This window comes from Procambarus clarkii, chromosome 54 (assembly GCF_040958095.1).
Source record: "Procambarus clarkii isolate CNS0578487 chromosome 54, FALCON_Pclarkii_2.0, whole genome shotgun sequence".
Classification (NCBI taxonomy): domain Eukaryota; kingdom Metazoa; phylum Arthropoda; class Malacostraca; order Decapoda; family Cambaridae; genus Procambarus; species Procambarus clarkii.
The window spans coordinates 12595165-12613845 of NC_091203.1; the positions used below are offsets into that span (position 1 = coordinate 12595165).

The following is an 18681-nucleotide window of genomic DNA, read 5'->3' on the forward strand; positions in this document are numbered from 1 at the left end:
AATGTGAGCCAACATGTTGAGTGTGAGGTGGTTTTGATGAGTGTGAACAATGCAACGGGTATGGTGAGGTACAAGACTAGGCGTATGAGGGGAGGGAGTTTAGGACTGAGTAACAGAATATGTTTATATAATGTACATGACAATTCATGACAAGCAGTGAATGGAGCAGCGGAGTTCGTGACTCCTGCGGTGGGTGGTGGTGCCCGTTTATCTGTAATGCTAAATATATATTGGAGTCAGGCTTATTATATAATACCTACAATGTTCATTTACTATTTCATTCCCCTTTTTTCTACGAGATGATAACCCTTCATCTCACTATACTGAGACGGTATCACGATAATGAATAAATGTATACATATATTTATATATGTATACATTTATGTGTGTATGCATGTATGAGTGTATAATTTCAGATAAAAAATATGTTTTTTCTTTTTTCTTTTTATAAGATCCGTATGCCATCAGTATCCTCAGTTTTCACATTTTTCTCTAGTAACAACAAAGTTTTTTAACTTTTTAAAATATTTTTTCCAATGGGCTCTCACCGTTCCTCTTGGCCAGTCAGATTACTGGATCACTTAAGGCTTTTCTGTATATTCCCTGCAAGACGAGCACAATGCCTGAAACGGGAATATGTCAATTTTAGACCGATGAAGACACCGAGCAGCACCTGCCTCCTCATGATACGATGCGAGAAGTTTTCACACGTCACGTAGTTGGTCCTTACGTGTTAAAGTGTTGATGTGGCGGCGGCATAAGTGAACATGCAGGGAACGGAGACCTCCACATCAGCGTGAGAGCACTCTGTTATTAGCTTACATCCTGTAGTTTAGTGCTGCATCCGTACCTTACACTCTCCTAGTTCAAGAATATATTAATAACACATTAAATGTAAGATGGATTAGACAAGGGGTTTGGTTAGGGATAACCATATCGAAGCTCGGACTCGAGAACGTGCGATAATTCAAATCAGAACATCGCGAAAAATTTCCCGCCTGGTGTTGTTAGGCGATAAAAGACAGTCATAAAAGACACTGCTTTTATGACTGTCAGCCTTTCAACGTTGATAATTATTTGAAAGAGAACACAGCATGACTCAACCAATGTACTGAGGCTGGACATAGTAGTCTACGTTTACGACTCGCACTCGAGGATCCCTGGCAACACAGATATTGTTGCACACGTTTGCTGTTACCCGATGTCTCCGTTCATCCAGCAGCACTTGGTACGCGGGAGTTAGACAACTGCTGAGGGTTGCATTCTGGGAAAGGTCAGTATTTCGACGTAGAGTGGACCTCGATACAAGTCTTCCTGTCCCTGGCAACAGGAATTATATTCATCGATTTCATTGGAAAATTAGATTCTGTCCATCCTGTAATCAGCATATTCCTCGGTAGCTCGTTATTTCTCTCTGCCAGTCATTTCAAATGTGCTATGGACAGCTGATGTGTTAATATGTTGACGGCTTACTTACGCCCTCTCTGCAAGTCATGCTCAGTAATGTCAGAAGCAGTCATCCAACCGATGACTTAAACAGTTTGGACAGTGCATTGCTTCTGAGGCAAGAGAATATCGACTAATATAATCACCAATGTCCTTGGCAGTGGGATGACAACTGGTTAAAACCCAACTCAAGGATCGTGAGGGTTTTCCAGACCATCCTCTTAAAAAAAAAAATATTATTTCCAAGCGGGGAATAACCTTATTTTGTTCTTTTAGAAACTTGTTATTTTTAACACTAAGGCTTTAAAACTTTCTTCACTAAATTTCAACTAGTAATATAAATATTTAAATCAACCTTATTAAACTAGGTAATTTATCTAAACCTATAGACAAAGATATTGCAAATATTGAAACAAAACTAAGTAAACTTTGTCTTATTCGCTGAGATAAACGTGAACTTTAATCAGCGCAATCGGGTCAAAGCTGAACAGATCTGGGCCCGTATCACATGGCAGGACAGAAACATTTGGGCACGTTTCCTTCCGCTGGACTCTTATTTTCCTAGAAGTAAATAGGTACTTGGGAATTACGCTTCAAATTGGGAAAGGCCTGTAGCTGGTCTAGGAGGACCTGGATAAGCTTAAACGGCTTCCTCTTCCCAACAATGGTAAATCATACAACACAGCTCGCTCATCTCCATACACGCTAAACGACACAATTCTAATACTAATCAATAAGTTTCAACACGACTATACTATAAGAACTTTTATGAATTTCAGAAAGATTTTTAATGGTTCCAAAATTAGACATTCATTACACTCATTACCATGTAACAAACAGAACATGTTACAATGAACTAATGGAAAAAATGAACCTTGAGGGCAAATATTTACATGCTGTGAATGGAAATGTCACTATAGTTAATAAAGGTATGATAAATACTTGAACATTATCTACAAATCAGTTAGATATCAAATTAGATTACTACTGAGGTTTACCATCGCAAAAGTTGTAAAATACGGTGGACATAACTTTTCTAGAAGCAACAAGTGAGTTAAACACTTATCAGCCGGCTACGTAATACTGATGTGAACAACAAAGTGGACCATCAAGATCCAAAATAATAAAAAAAAATTACAAAATATGTCTGAAAACCTATTAACAGTAAAAAAAGAAAAACAGTTATTATAGGAGTTATTAAGTGCGTCCAGTTAAGTGCTATTAAATGGCTTTGAGAGTCGTGGTCGAACCACCATCCAGGTCGGACGTTTCTGAGGTCTCTCTGCTGGTGTTTTCATTGGACGCTTCTCGGTTGCCCTGGCGAGTGATCGTTTGCCACTGCGGGGTGACTACATACTCGTCTCAGTATGGGGACTTACGTGCCGCCACTGCGGAGGAAGGAGTTGGCAGGCCTGACGTTTACCTGTAAAGTGGACATTGGAGTCATCAGCAATACGCTGTTTGATGTTATGAAAGTGAAGGTGGAAGATCTTGTTGGTTTGCAGATCATTAGCGAGGACAGAGTGGTGGTGAAGTTCGCCGAGAATTGCTTGTTCAGGCAGTTTATTGAACAGTATGAGGATCGGGAGGTGCAGCTGAGCAACGGTAGAAGCTCTGTGAGGGTCGCGAATTTGAGTGTGGAGTATACGTACATATCGATTAAAAATGCTCCAATTGAAATGTCAGAGGATCTTCTCCGTCGGGCGCTTGCCAGGTATGGGCGTGTCGACTTTATTCGTGTGTGTAGGCACACGTCTGAAGCCGTCAAAGGACTCATGAATGGTTACAGGACGGCAAAAATGGTCCTTCGTGGGAATGTGCCTTCCTCACTTTCGATTGCTGGCTATACGGTCGGCTTCTTCTACCGGGGACAAACTCGGACATGTTTCAAGTGTGGTCATGTTGGCCATGTGGCTGCTGCCTGCACCACCAGGATGGATGCTGCCTGCACCACCAGGATGGATGCTGCCTGCACCACCAGGATGGATGCTGCCTGCACCACCAGGATGGATGCTGCCTGCACCACCAGGATGGATGACCGGGTTAATCTGTTCAATGAAAATGATTTTCCTCCTTTGCACGAGCAAGAAGATCTATCAGTTTTGAGCAGTGCCCCTTGTATGGGACCGGATGCAGTGGTGGATGGTGCAAATCTGGGTCCCAAGAGTGCTGCTTCAGTGGTATCTCCTGGTGAGGATGACGTCCGTACTGCTGTAGCGTCTCCTGAAAGGTCTAGTGGGAATGTCGATCTCCCTACAAGCCCGTGCGTGCCCGTGCAGACCAGCTCCGAAGGCGAGTGTGCTGTGGTGCCTCCCTGCTCTGGTGAGGTGGTAGATGCAGTGGTGGGCATTTCATTGGTGGATGGGTGCTCCAATGCTGAGTAGTTTGGTGTGCATCGGAACCCGCAGCAAGTAATCAGTGATGGTGTTGATATGGCTCGGTCTGCTGCTCGAACAACTGAGGTGGTGGCGGAGGTGCATATGGAGGATGTACATGCTCCTAGTCGCGGTTCTGGACGACGTGAGGCAGATTGCCTGTTGCCTGTTGGCGCTGGGCAGCACAGTATGAAGCGGCGGAAATTTGGAGGTTCTCTTCAGAATATCCTAGATGCACGGAGGAGGTTGGAAGACGGCACCCCCCTCCCCCCCCCCCCCCCCTTCCCTGACGGCTGTGCGGTGTGATCCTATGGTTCCGTCCGACTTGGATATTTTGCCTTCTGGTGGGGGCGTGTCTGTGATGGATACTGGAGTCCCTATAATTCGCGGGAGTGATCCACCACCAGGTGGTATACAGAATGTGGATTGGTGGGATATTGTGAAAGGGGGGAGATTTGGTGGTAAAGCTCCAGAAAAGTTCTCTGGGTAAGCTTGCCGAAGTGGCTCCCACTCCAGTAGTTTTGGGAGATGGGGTTGAGGGCTCTTCTGTTGGGTGCGATGCTACCCTGGGATGTAGTGGTAGTGTTGTGTGAATGTGGTCTTCTCTGTTAATTTTTTCTCAATGGATGTGTGGATGAAATGTACGACATTGAACGTTAATGGGCTGAATTGCCGTTTGAAGCAACGTCAGCTTGTGTTGGTGGCCCACTATCACAAGTTGGATGTTATATTTATTCAGGAGCATAATGTTAAGTGTATGGACCGACTGTTGGATTATAAACTGGATTGTTGGTGTTGTTGGATTATTTAGAGGTGTTGCTGAACCCTCCTGTGTTATCAAAGGGTGGCACGATGATTTTGTTGGCAAAGAGGGCGAGCATGGGGATAGTGAGTTCGGAAATGGATGACTGTGGTAATGTGATTTTGGCGCATGTGTCGTTTATGGGTTCCGTGATTCCCTTGCTGAATGTGTATGCGCCCTCAGGAACGCATAGGCGAGCTGAGAGGGAGTTGTTGTTCTCGGATGGTTTGCTTTATTTTTTACGGAATGACACGAGAAGGATGATTTTTGGTGGTGACTTTAATTGTGTAATCTCAGTTCGGGACTGTAGCACTCGTGCTCAGGCGTCTGTCTCTCCTGCTTTAGTTAGGACGTTGCAATGTATGCACTTCCATGATACCTGTTTCCTGGCGGGTGGTGTCCCGGCCTATACCTTTGTTAGTAGGGATTATGGCTCTCGCCTTGATCGCATGTATGTGCGCAAATCTTATGGTCAGGTCCGCTCTTGGGCCACTGTTCCGGTCTGTTTTTCGAACCATAGTATGGTGGTGATGGGCGTTGTTGTCAATGATCAGGTGCGGTTGGGTAGGGGTTGGTGGAAGCTAAATTGTGGTTTGCTTAGATACCTGTTGGTGGTGGAGGAATTTGGTGTGATGTGGAGAGCGCTAGTGCTGCGGAAAGTTCTAGTGCTGCGGAAAGTTGATTTTGTGTCTATGCTAGATTGTTGGGACTGGTGTAAGGTGGAGTGCAAACGTTTCTTTGTTCGTTTCTCGAAGCGTCTTGCAGCGGAACGGTATGGTCTTTTGAATTTGATGCAAGCTCGATTGCATCAGCTTTATGGGCTCATGGACCAGGGTTTGGATAGGTATGATGAGATTGTGTTGCTGAAGAGACGGATAAATGGGTTGCGGGAGGAAGTGGCTCAGGGTATCCATATCCATCTATTGACATCTGAGCGTGTAGAGGGTGAGAATGTCTCTGCCCACTTATTGGGTAAGGTTAAGTCCCCTAGGTACTCTACCGTTATGACTGGTATTCGCAGGGTAGATGGAACGGTCCTCACTAATACTGATGGGTTGGTGTGTTATGTTCGGGAAGAGTTGGAGGGTTTGTATGGGAAGGTAGAGTGTATGTCGGCGGATTGTGAGCATTTTCTTAGTTTTTGCCAGAATGCGTTGTCTGTTGAGGACAATGTGCCATTACTGAGAGAGTTTACGGATAGGGAGATTTGGGAGGTGGTTCGGGGGTTAGCGAATGGGAAGGCGCCTGGGTCTGATGGGTTGCCGGCGGAATTCTATAAGTGTTTATGGGGGGTGATTGGGTCGGACTTCTCAGAGGTGGTGCGGTATAGCCTGAGGCATGGTGTTATTAGTGGGTCACAGTCTTTTGGTATTATTCGTTTCCTGCCGAAATCTGGGGATGTGTAGCTGCTCACAAATTGGAGACCATTGTCTCTCCTGAACCAGGATTATAAAATTCTTTCCAAGGTACTGGCGAATAGGCTTCGGTTGGTTTTGGGGAAGTGTATTTCACCGGGGCAGTTTTGTGGTGTTCCGGGTAGGTCAACTGTCTACTGCAATAATTTGATGAGGGATATGATTTATTATCTTTCGGATAATGTTGTTCCATCGGCCATGGTAAATTTAGATTGGTCCAAGGCTTTTGATAGGGTGGATATGAGTTTTGTGTTTCAGGTGATGGAGAGGGTTGGGGTTGGGCCGCAGTTTGTCTCTTGGGTCAGAATGCTGTATAGGGGATGCAAGAGTAGTGTTTGTATTAACGGGGTATTGAGTGCCCCCTTTTTCCTTGGGAGGTCGGTCCGGCAGGGTTGCCCCCTTTCTATGATCCTGTTTATTCTGTTTCAGGAACCTCTGTATATGGCTTTGCGGTCCCATCATTCTCTTGTGCCGCCACGTCTCCCGAATGGTTTGCTGGTACCCGTTGTAGGGTATGCGGACGACACGACTGTGTTTGTCTCTACAGAGGAGTCAGTTCTTGTAGTGCAGGATATACTGGCTCGGTTTCATCGGGCGACGGGGGCAGTGCTAAATCGAGAGAAATCTTGTATGATGGGGCTTGGTGCCTAGGCTTCTCGGCCTTCGTGGGGTGGTTTTTTTGGCTCCCGGTTGTGGACTCGATTCAGACTCTTGGCATCCGGTGGTGTAAAACGTATGCGATGTCCTTGCAGGTGAATTGGGAGGCAGTCTCTAGAAGAGTTTTGGGTTCAATTTCATGTTTGTATGGGAGGAGGTTGACTTTGTTTCAGAGGGGGCTGCTACTTAACTGCAAGGTTCTGTCCAAAGTTTGGTACATGGCTCATACCTTTCCGTTGAGTCGGCAGTTTGCATTGGCCATTAATAAGGGGGTTTTTCGATACTTGTGGGGTGGGAGGTATTGTCCGATACGTCGGTCTACGCTTTGTTTGCCAAAATTGCGAGGCAGGATTGGATTGTTCGATGTATACTATAAGGCGTTGGCGATATTTTTTGTCTCGTTTAGGAAGGGGCTCTTGGAGGGGGACGGTGTGTTCTCTCTGGGGTTATACTATTGTACGATGCGTGTAAATTCTCTGTTGAGGTTACCCTTGTGTAGAGAGATGGCGTTTCTATCGCCTCCCTTTTATACTTGTGCGATTGATGTCCTCCGGAGGCTTTGTCGTGTGGAGGGGTTCTTGTTTTTTACGTGTCGGAGAGTGTATGAGGAATTGCGTCCTTTTGTCGCCCCTGCTGTGGAAGACTCGTTTCCTCTTTTTGATTGGATGGTGGTGTGGCATTCGCTCCATTTGAAGTTTCTAGCTCCGTCGCAGAGGGAATTCCTGTACCGGTATTTACATGAGTCGCTTGCGACTAACAAGCGGCTGCTGAGGTTGGGGATTAAGGATAGTGCTGGGTGTGACCTTTGTGGAGGGCTGGAGACTGCGTTTCATGTGTTTTATTTGTGCCCAGGTCGGGCGGGGTTGGTGGATTGGTTGATTAGGACGCTTGTGCGTTTTTGCGGGTCAGTGTATCGTATTTCCCCTTTACGTTTATTGATGTTTGATGTTCAGGCTCCTTGTAGGAGGGTCCGCAATACTGTGCTTTTGGTTCTATCGGATTATCTTTATTGTGTGTGGGTTGGGAGGCGGGAAGGTATACAGTGGATAGAATGTTGGGGTTTTTGGAAGTTCGGTTACGTTACTCGAAATGGGAATTACGTTGGTTGCTTGGGGAGGGGTTGGGGGACCATTTTACTGATACTTGTGTGCGTTATGGGTAGTATATGACATTTTTTGTTGGGGGGGGGGGGGAATGGGATTGCAGTTTGCTTTCGTTTTGTGGGTTTGATTGTACTATACTCTTCAGGTGGCGGCTGTTTAGTGTTCTGGGTTCCGTTTTGTTTTGACGTTGGTTGTTGGCAGGCTGTCCATGTGTAATGTTTAGCTGTGGGATTAATCTCCATTTGTGCGAGTGTGTGTGTGTGCTGGGTTTGTGCGCGACATGACCTGTTGTCAGTATGTCTTCCTTTCTTCTTGTGATGGGTTTGTGGGACGGCACTGTGTGTGTCACTGCATAGCACTATGATGGTATTGTGGCTGGGGTACCATACGGATGTTTGTGGTGCTATGATTTGAGATAGTTTGGGTGTGTATGAGTTTGTTTGAGGTGTGGTTTCCTGGATTCCTTACATGACCTGTCCCTATGTTGAGTTTCCCTGTTTTCCCAGTTTCTGGGTGGTACAGGTACTAGTGTGTATATGTGTATTTTAAGGGGTGCTGTGACACCCCCCCCCCCTCCCCCCTGTTACATTGTTTCCGGTTGGGGGGACTTTGTTATATAGTTAACTTGTTTTATCTAATGGTTTTATTCATGCTTTCTCCGGGTTCGGAGTGTAATGTGTGTTTCATTTTGGATTCTTAGGTCCTATTTCTTATGCCCTGCCATAGTACATATGTGGCCATTGACAAATCATGTGTTCTGTTTTCCTTGAGTGGGTACCTTCTCATTTGTGCATTTCTTCTGTTACCTTTATACTATTCGTGTCCTAGGTTTGGGTGGTGTGTGTTAGCTCTGTATTTGCTAGGGTTTGAATGTATATTTATTTAATGACTTTATATGGAAAAGGAAAACAAAACTATATGTGTATGTGTATGTATATATATATATGTATGTGTATATATATGTTTGTGTTGGCTGTTGCGTGTTGTAACTGAACTGTATGCTTTAAAACTGAGAAATTTGCTTTGTATTCGTTTACGCTGTTTTACATTGTTACTTTATTACTGTCATTTTTGTATATTGCTTTTCTTTCTTTTATGCATTTTTTGTCATGGGTCTTTGTTTTTGTATTATGTGTCCGGCCTTTTGGTCTGTATGCCTTAGGTGTGTTGTTTAGTGGGACGTTTTGGGGATGTTTTCATTGGGTAAAATGCTACTAATATTTTCAAGTGTTTTATGGGTTTTGTACATGGTTAGGTGGATAGATATATGTTTTTCCCTTGTGTTGTGTTCATTTATGTTCCCCATCATACGCCTTTATTCGTCATTACTGTAATTTTCCTTCTGTGCTGAGGGATGGGTAGTTTAATCACCTGTTTTGTGTTGATTGTTTCAATTTTCTTATGAGCCATGTGTGTGCTATCCAACTCACTGTGTAATAGTGCTTTGGTAACTGTTTTTATATTGTATTTATGTGTTTTATAAATAAAAGAGAAAAAAAATTAAATGGTTTTGTCGCTACGTCTCTGGACCATGAAGGTGTGCTTGGGAATCCTCTATGATGGCCACTTGCAGGTCTTCATGGTGGGTTCCCATGCCTTTTCCCGCTGGGGTCCGCTCACCAGGCACTATACTGTTTATTTTACTGATAACTAATGTTCAGTTATTCTAAACAACCGCTTACGTTGAACAAAATTCAGTGCTCTCTACAGTTTTGAAAAAAAAGCAATTTCATTTAGGTCGAATAGAGAAAGTTGTTTACAGTAAATCGTTTAGGCATATTGTCTGATGGATATATTCCAGATTTCCGGATCCTATTAGAGGTTTATGAGAAAACATATATAATTATCAAGGAATTTAATTGAAACAATCTTTGGCACAGTTCTATAAAGTTCATCATTGTTATGAGCTCAACTCATCTTCTGAAAAGGCACTTCCATGTTGTGACCGACCTTAATAACACAATTTTTTGTTCTGGAATGTATAATAAAAAGACGGCATTTTCCAGGGTAAAAACAAAAAGTTGAGATGAGTGATGTCAAAGGAATCAAATCAAGACAGGGTTTTATCGAGAGGCGTGTGATAAAAAAAAAGTGGAAAATCAAAATTTCCAATTATCAAGACGGAAACATTCAACGAGGAGGTGTACGACTGTTAGGAAAACAATGCAGTTTATAGAGTGTGGTGCATGTCTTGGTGTCACAAGTGCACGTGAGTTGATCGCATGTATCCACAACACGACATAGTCAGAGATGCTTCCCGCTTCCTGGTTTGGGAACACGAGGAAGTAATTATCAAATGAAGCCAAGCCAGGGAGAATATTTGACACCTTTCTTGTTATGCCAACACTAGAGCAAAAATATATATAATGGCAGCGTCAATGGTATGGGATTCACCAAGGGATCTTAACGAGAAATACATGACATTGGGAATGCAACACCGACGATCATCCTGAAAATCAGGAGATTCAACAAGGAGGTGAACAACTGTAAGAAGGACAATTTAGTTTGGATAGTTCAGAGCAGGGCGTTCTTCAAGTAAATGCCCATGAGTTAAGCCTCTGTAGCCAACATGCAACCTAGCCAGAGCTGTTGAGAAACAGCTCCGGCTAGGTGCAACCTAGCTAAGGATGAGAAACATTTGCTAAAGGTGAGAAACAGTGCGATAGAGAAAACGGTTCCGAGCCACGACTAAAGAGGAAGCTCTGAAGGATAACAAGGAGAGTGCCACGAACGCCGAAGAATGCAGTTTGGCTAAAGAGTTGTACCATCCAAATTAAAAAAAGGAACCGGTACAAGCGACGCAATAGTCGTAAAGGCAGAACGATACCTCTCAAAACCCACCAGGTTGCGTTGTGACATTTGCCAAAACCAAATTGAGAGAGAAAGTGGCAACAATGATGTTCTATAAACCACATAATACTGAGATTATGTATCCATAAAAATAATTCAGATGAAGTGGACCAATGGTAAACCACTTATTCACGAAAATACTTGTGAGTGGATTGGATTTTGATTGAAAAGCAAGGTAAAAAAGGGAACCTCATTCCAGGTTATAAGAGCATTAGAGCCAGTAGTACTAGAAAAGGTGGTGAGGATAACAAAGGCATGGCCACTGAGGAGACCAGGACGCGCGGCAAAATTTGCCTCCTAGAGACGTACACAAAACAACGGAAACTCAGATAATAAAAGATTCAGGTCATTAAAATTTGATTAAAACTGTGTATATTTAATTGATAATTGTGAAAAAAAAAAAAAATAAATAAACAGGAGGCACGAAATAAGAACAAACAAAATACTAGAGTTGATCAAGAATTACCTCCTAGAAATCGAGGTTAGGGGGGGGGGGCAGGAAGTTTGTACAGCAGAATTGATCGAAAATGTCAAGGTATGGAGAGCTCAGGCGGACAGGTCAGGTCCGTTGTGGGAGAATATGGCACCTTCGTACTCTTTGACAAGTGGGATTTACGATGGACAGAAAAAGCAGCGGCCTTTGCAGCAAGGAAAACATCAGACAGAGGAAGGGTGACATCAGCAACATCAAGGAACGAGGTCAGCGTGAGGAAACACTAGGACGAGGTCCGGGAAGATGTCTGGGTCAAGGTCTTTGTACCATTCTGTAGAGGGGGGGACGGAGTATTAGGCTCAATTAATTGCACAATGTTCTCCATAATCACAGGGGAGGAAGAAAATCTAGGGAGGTCATAGGCCTGACCGGTCAGTGTCCGGGAAGGGTCAAAACAGGGAGTGAAGGGCGAAGGAGAATGATGGGGCGTACGGCCTCACGCCGCTTATTTATGACACAGAAGAACGAAGAAGTCTGAAAACACCAGGCGAACCATCTCAGGACAGACAGCAGAAGGCTGGGAAGAAAGGACAGGAACACGAGAAGAGAAGCAAAGGGACATAATCAAGGCCTCAGACTAAGGTGGAGCAGGACAGGCACCTGTTCCTGGCGGAGACTTCACGATTTTGGAAACCGTTCCGAGACAGGCGATCGTCAGCTGATAACCCTCGAATGGTGGTCGGCTGATAACCCCCGAATAATGGTCAGCTGATAACCCCCGAATGATGATCAGTTGATAACCCCAACAGGATGATCAGCTGATTATCCCAACGGGATGATCAGCTGATAACCCCAACGGGATGATCAGCCGATAACCTCAACGGGATGACCAGCCGATAACCTGAACAGGGATGATCAGCTGATAACCCCAACGGGATGATCAGCCGATAACCTCAACGGGATGATCGGCTGATGATCCCAACGGGATGATCAGCTGATAACCCCAACGGGATGATCAGCTGATAACCCCAACGGGATGATCAGCCGATAACCTCAACGGGATGACCAGCCGATAACCTCAACGGGATGATCAGCCGATAACCTCAACGGGATGATCAGCTGATAACCCCAACGGGATGATCAGCCGATAACCTCAACGGGATGACCAGCCGATAACCTCAACGGGATGACCAGCCGATAACCTCAACGGGATGACCAGCCGATAACCTCAACGGGATGACCAGCCGATAACCTCAACGGGATGATCAGTTAATAACCACAGAGGGATTGTCAGGTGATAACCTCTTAAGGATTGTCAGGTCACAACCCCAGAGGGATTGTCAGGTGATAACCCCTTAAGGATTGTCAGCTGATAACCCCAGAGGCATTGCTAGGTGATAACCTCTTAAGAATCGTCAGCTGATAGCCCCAGAAGGATTGACAGCTGATAACCCCGGAAGGATTGACAGCTGATAACCCCAGAGGGATTGTCAGTTGATAACCCCCAAGTCATGGCCGGCTGATAGCCTCGATGATTTGCGAATTTTAGTGGAGGGTGTGTGAGTATTATGGTGGAGTGTGGATGACCAAGACGGATGATCAGCTGATAAGCCCCGAGGGATAGTCAGCTGAAATCCCGCGAGAGATGATTACCTGATAAACTCATCGGGATAGTCAGCTGATAAGCCCGTGGGTTGGTCAGCTGATAACGCCCGTGGGTTGGTCAGCTGATAACCCCCGTGGGTTGGTCAGCTGATAACCCCCGTGCGTAGGTCAGCTGATAAGCCCGTGGGTTGGTCGGCTGATAACGCCCGTGGGTAGGTCAGCTGATAACCCCCGTGGGTTGGTCAGCTGATAACCCCCGTGGGTTGGTCAGCTGATAACGCCCGTGGGTAGGTCAGCTGATAACGTCCGTGGGTTGGTCAGCTGATAACCCCCGTGGGTTGGTCAGCTGATAACCCCCGTGGGTTGGTCAGCTGATAACCCCCGTGGGTTGGTCAGCTGATAACCCCCGTGGGTTGGTCAGCTGATAACCCCCGTGGGTTGGTCAGCTGATAACCCCCGTGGGTTGGTCAGCTGATAACGCCCGTGGGTAGGTCAGCTGATAACCCACTAGTGAAGGTCAGCTGATAACCCACTAGTGAAGGTCAGCTGATAACCCACTTGTGAAGGTCAGCTGATAACCCACTAGTGATGGTTAGCTGGTAACCCACTAGTGAAGGTCAGCTGATAACCCACTAGTGAAGGTCAGCTGATAACCCACTAGTGATGGTTAGCTGGTAACCCACTAGTGAAGGTCAGCTGATAACCCACTTGTGAAGGTCAGCTGATAACCCACTAGTGATGGTTAGCTGGTAACAAATGAAGGATTACCTCTGAAAGTGGTCAGCTGAACACACCCAACATTAAATTGATATTCCCTAGGGAATATTAGTGCCAGGGTCAGGATACCAGCTAGGGTCAGCTGATAACATTTAAGTGATAGTCAGCAGATAACTTCCCGACAGGTCATCTTAAAACCCGTGAGAGATTGTCAGCTTATAACCCCCACTGGTAGTCAAATGATATCTTCTATGAGAGTTATCGGGAAAATATCAACAAATTTTGATGATAAGACAAGAAAGTTAATAAGCGAAGATAAGAACGTAAACATTTCCCAGGTCGGGAGGTTAGGGATGCATCAATAGAACTTGGTGCGCGTAACCACCGCAGATCTCGACCACAGAAGGAAAACTCTCAGAAATACACAAAACCTAAGATATTTGTGTGTATAACACAGGCTGGAAATATACAAATGTTATCCCTATCTTCAAAAGAAGCAGAAAGAACTCATGAGAAAACCCATGGATCGACCCTTCCCTCATACATCTGCAAGCTTATAGAGACGCCTAAGGCAGGGAATCATTCACCTTCTCACATTGCTCAACGTAGTAAATTCAATGTATCATGGTTTTGTTAAAAATAAATCCTACCTTACTAACCTGCTAAAAAAAATTGTAAGGATAATCAGCTATTCAAAGGAATTCCATTAGACATAATATACATGTACTTCTCTAAAGCTTTTGATAAAATAGTGCACGAAAGGCTGGCAAGGAAATTACATGCACATGTAATAAATGGTAGAGTTCTAGAAATGATAAAACAATGGTTAAAACAAAAAATCAATGGGTAGTCCTAATTGAAAATGATTCTGAATTGAAAAATGTGTTAAGTGAGTACCGCAAGGTTCCTTCTTGGTGCCAACCCCTTTTGTCATCTACATCAATGACATAGATGAAAATATTACAAATCACATTATCAAACTTGCAGACGAAACTAAGTTTAAATAGGAAGCGAAAATTATATTAAGGCTTTTCTAGTAGGTCAATATAACTTCACAAATAGAATACTGGCAAATGCTCTTTAATTAATATTGAAAATGCAAGACGTTGCATGTAGGGTACAGCACTGCACATCACTACTATGAAACAAATTCATGAAGGAAAGAACCTAGGAGTCAGAATACACCAGTCATTGAAAGTTGCCCAATAATTGGGAGCTGCAGTACGAAAAGCCAACCAACCCTCAAAGAAGAGTCAAACGAACCAATGATCTGAGAGAACGAAAGATGTTATTGAATGACTGAATCCAAGCATGGAGACCTCATCTTCAGAAGAACACATATGCCTTGGTATAAAGTACAAAGAAGAACGATAAAAATCATGCCAGAATTAAATAGACTTTCTTACCAGCAAACGTTGAGGCCTAACTAACAGGACTAACATTCCTGCAAACCAGACATGAGAGGGTGGATCTCATAGAAACTTTTAAAATACTCAATAAGTTGGAGAAAGGGCATGAAGCTCAGATTTAAGTGTTCCATGAGCGCACTTGAGAACTTCAGGTGGAATCCCGTCGTCTCCTGGGGCCTTCCCTGAGGAAAGTGAATCCACTGCTTTCTCAACTTCTTCCACAGTTGGTTCAAGATCAAGTTCTTCCATGATGGGCAGGCATTCGATTGCATCCAAAGCCTCTACGCTGACCAAGTTCTCTCTGGAGTAGAGTTTGGAGTAATGTTCACCCAGCGATTCATCTGTTGATCACGGACTTTAATGATCTCTCCAGTGGCTGACTTTAGAGGAGCTGTCCAGTTTTGTGTATGGCCTGTTGCCTGTTTGATCCCTTTGTACATGCCTCTTATGTTGCCGACAGTGGCCGCAGTCTGGATGCTGGAACAGAGTCGGACCCATTAATCGTTAGCACAACGCCTCGCAGTTTGTTGAACTCTACTGCAGGCAGTACGGAGGGCCTGTAGGTTTCTTTCTGAGGGCAGGTTCTTGTAGGATGAGAGAGCTCGTCTCTTTTCCTCTACGAGGAGTAACAGTTCCTCTGCATTGGCTTCGAACCAATCTGCTGACTTGTTCTGCCTCTTTCCGAAGGTGGACATGGCTGTGTTGAAAATAGTGCCCCTGAGATGTGACCACCTCTCACTTGTGCTATCGCAGGGTGGTACAGGAAGGGCATTTATCAGCACATCAGTGAATTCCTCCACCTTGTGAAGATCACGGATCTTGTTTACGTTAATGTGTGGTCCTCCCTCCTTCTTTGCTCTGTGGTTTTTCTGGGACTGGAACTTTACTCTGCAAACGATGAGAGAGTGGTCGGTGTCACAATCTGCGCTCTGGAAGCTGCGGGCCAGTTTGACGCTTCTCAGATTGCTACGCCCCATAAGCACTAGGTCGAGTTAGTGTCAATACTTAGACCAGGGGTGTCTCCAGGAAACGTTGTGCTGGGGGCTGGTGTCGAAAAAAAGAATTAGTGATGCAGAGATCATGACGACAGCTGAACTCCAGGAGGCGCTGCCCAATCTCATTCATCTTCCCCAATCCAAACTGGCCCAGGCAGGAAGGCCAAGAGCTGTGATCAGAACCAAATCTTGCATTAAAGTTTCCCAGGAGGAAGACTGGCTCTTGTTGAGGTATGTCTCTGAAAGTTAGGCCGAGGTCATCATAAAACTCCTCCTTCGATTCGGTAGAGGAGGTCAGTGTTGGTGCATAGACGTTGAAGAGGCTGACCATTCCTGCTGTTGTATGAAACTGAAGTTTGATTATCCTTACAGATCCCTCCATGGGCAGTACTATGGACCCTAACAGTCTGTTCCTGATTTCAAAGCCAATGCCATGCTCCCTTACCTCTTCTGGTAGTTTGCCCTGCCAGAAGAAGGTAAAGTCCTTCTCCCGTATGCTGCCGGATGCAGGCAGACGTATCTCCTACAGGGCGACTATGTCCATCTGGAGCCTGCGTAGTTCATCATTGATAACAGCTGTCTCGTGGGCGTCGTTCACTTCAAGTAGATATTCCGAGAGACCTGGTGTCATGGATCTTACATTCAACGTGCCCAGTTTGAGAGCTGGGTGGTTCTGTGTTCGTTTTCTTTTGCCTGGTGCATGGTTAACGATCCGCTTATTGGATTGTGGCTTAAGCCCCACGCACCCAGTGGAGCAGGCAGATCGTGACGGGACAGCACCTTATTGGCTGGGGGCTGCCCAGGTTGAGGCGGTTGGTAGCTGTCCTATGAAATCGGATGATTTCTCCCACTGATGGAAGCAACCCCTGGCGCCTCACTCTATGCCAATTGAGTGGTAGGCTTATCACCGGTAACTGTCGCTTCCCGTGTTGAGCCATCTGCTGGAGTGTCCTCTCCAGGGCACAGGCCTGGGCAATAATTATGAAGAACTGGCTGTTGCTCATGCAGCAGATCCACCCTCTCCACGCCACCAATATGATCCAAGAGAAGGGCAGGCGCCGATACGCTTGGCACCAGTGTCGTCGCTGGAATTGCCAGAATGTAGCTGTAAACAGCTGCAAACTGCCTTAGGGACTCCGACTCCGGATTTTTCCTCGGGGTTGACTCCCGAAGCCTTTTCCATGAGTGGGTTTAGCCACAAGACTAATTTATTGAGCTTCAATTTATACAAGCCATAATGTAAGACAACACTCGTGTTCAAATCCCGGGCTGGACGGAAATGGTTGGGGTCGTTTCCTATCACTCATCCTATCCTATTCCTATCACTTGCTCATCAAACAGTAAATAATTACCCAGGAGTTAATAGCCTGTTGTGTGATTGCTTCCTGGTGAGGGCCAGTAATTCAACTCTGGGGAGGACTTCAACATACGCCTGACATGTTTGCATGTCTGCCTGTCCCCCGACACATTGAATTATTATTATTGTTGTTATTTTTATCAAACCCATAGAACTGCCTATCAGACGAAGCCGTAAATGCCAAGACATTACTGCAGTTCAAAATACAGTTGGAACAAATTCAAAGGAAAAATGGGGGATTTTTGACAAACCGCAGGCTTCCTGTCCATGTCGTGGCCAGGAGATAGATGGGGGCCCTCAGGTGAATTCAGGATATGCCCCGAGGAACAGTCAACCTATGTGTAATTTGATACTAATACTAAAGTGACATGATAATGTTTAATTTTTCTATTTCCGTCGTATATTAAACCTCTCGTGTACGCCTTGCGCACTTTACTATTGTATATATAAACATAATAAAAATAAAAAACTGCTATTAGTATATCAACAGTGACGAAGTGCTTGCTTGATACCAGGGTACTTACTGTGAAGACCAGGCCGGTGGAGACGCACCCGCCAGGAGCATCATCACCACCGCTGCTGTGGAAAGTGTTAGTTGTTAGTTCACGTGAGAACACATGTGTTAGGTGCGGTCCTTCAGGTCTTCGGTGACCATGTGTACCGAGATACATGGCTGTCTGATTGGCACACCAGTAATAATTTATAATAGAGTATTGATGTATAGATCATACAGTATGTTCGTAACACACTGTATGAGCTTTTAAGTATGAATACACTTTCACAATGAAATCACAATGGCGTGATATATCAATGAAAATCATTTTGAAGCAATGGTGTGACTCGAACCTGCGTTCTGGTTCATTCAAGACACCTGCCCTCACCTACTCGACCACGATGGAACAACAACCGACCAACCCGCAACTCTTCTAAATTCATTGGGAGGTCCTGAAAGCCCCAAACCAGAACCCAACCAGAGTTTTACAGTCGACCCGACCACACTCTGGCCTGTGGCCAGGGTGTGGTCGGGTCGACCCCACTCTGGTCGAGTCGGGTTCTATGGGTTTGTGGTGTTCCCACTCTTACGCCTCACCCAGATCACAAAATCTGTGTGATCATCGTGATCTGAGTGATGCGTAAGAGTGGGAACGCCATTCCTATAGGACAGAGAGTGGTCATGTGCACTGTAAAACCCTGGTTGGGCTCCGGTTTGGGTTATAGAACCTCCCAGTGAATTCAGTAGAGTTCCGGGTTGGTCGGTTTTTGTACTATCGTGGCCGGGTCGGTTAGAGCAGATCTCTGGGATGAACCAGAATACAGATTCGAGTCATTCCATTAGCTCCAAATGATTGTCATGAATACACTTTGTTTATATTGCATGTGCATGAAGGTAGTGGCATAATTTAATTAAACTTATTAAACTTATATTCTAAGTATTTATAATCTTCATTTAGAAAAACAGAAAGCAGGATTTAATGGGGACAGCGTCACCCAATTCCCCTTACAACATATGCAATGAG

General features: G+C 45.0%; 1 protein-coding gene across 5 annotated transcripts in view; it reads right to left on the reverse strand.

The window, feature by feature from the left end:
* The window catches only part of LOC123771293 (serine protease svh-1), a 199357-nt gene that overhangs the window by 91961 nt on the left and 88715 nt on the right, over window positions 1-18681 (reverse strand). For 3 of the 5 annotated variants that reach the window (XM_045763773.2, XM_045763774.2, XM_069305111.1), the window contains one exon: window positions 17689-17743. In XM_045763773.2, the coding sequence (XP_045619729.1) occupies window positions 17689-17743 (55 nt within the window). The remainder of the gene's footprint in view (window positions 1-17688; window positions 17744-18681) is intronic. The other 2 variants (XM_069305112.1, XM_045763776.2) reach the window with 1 other exon arrangement.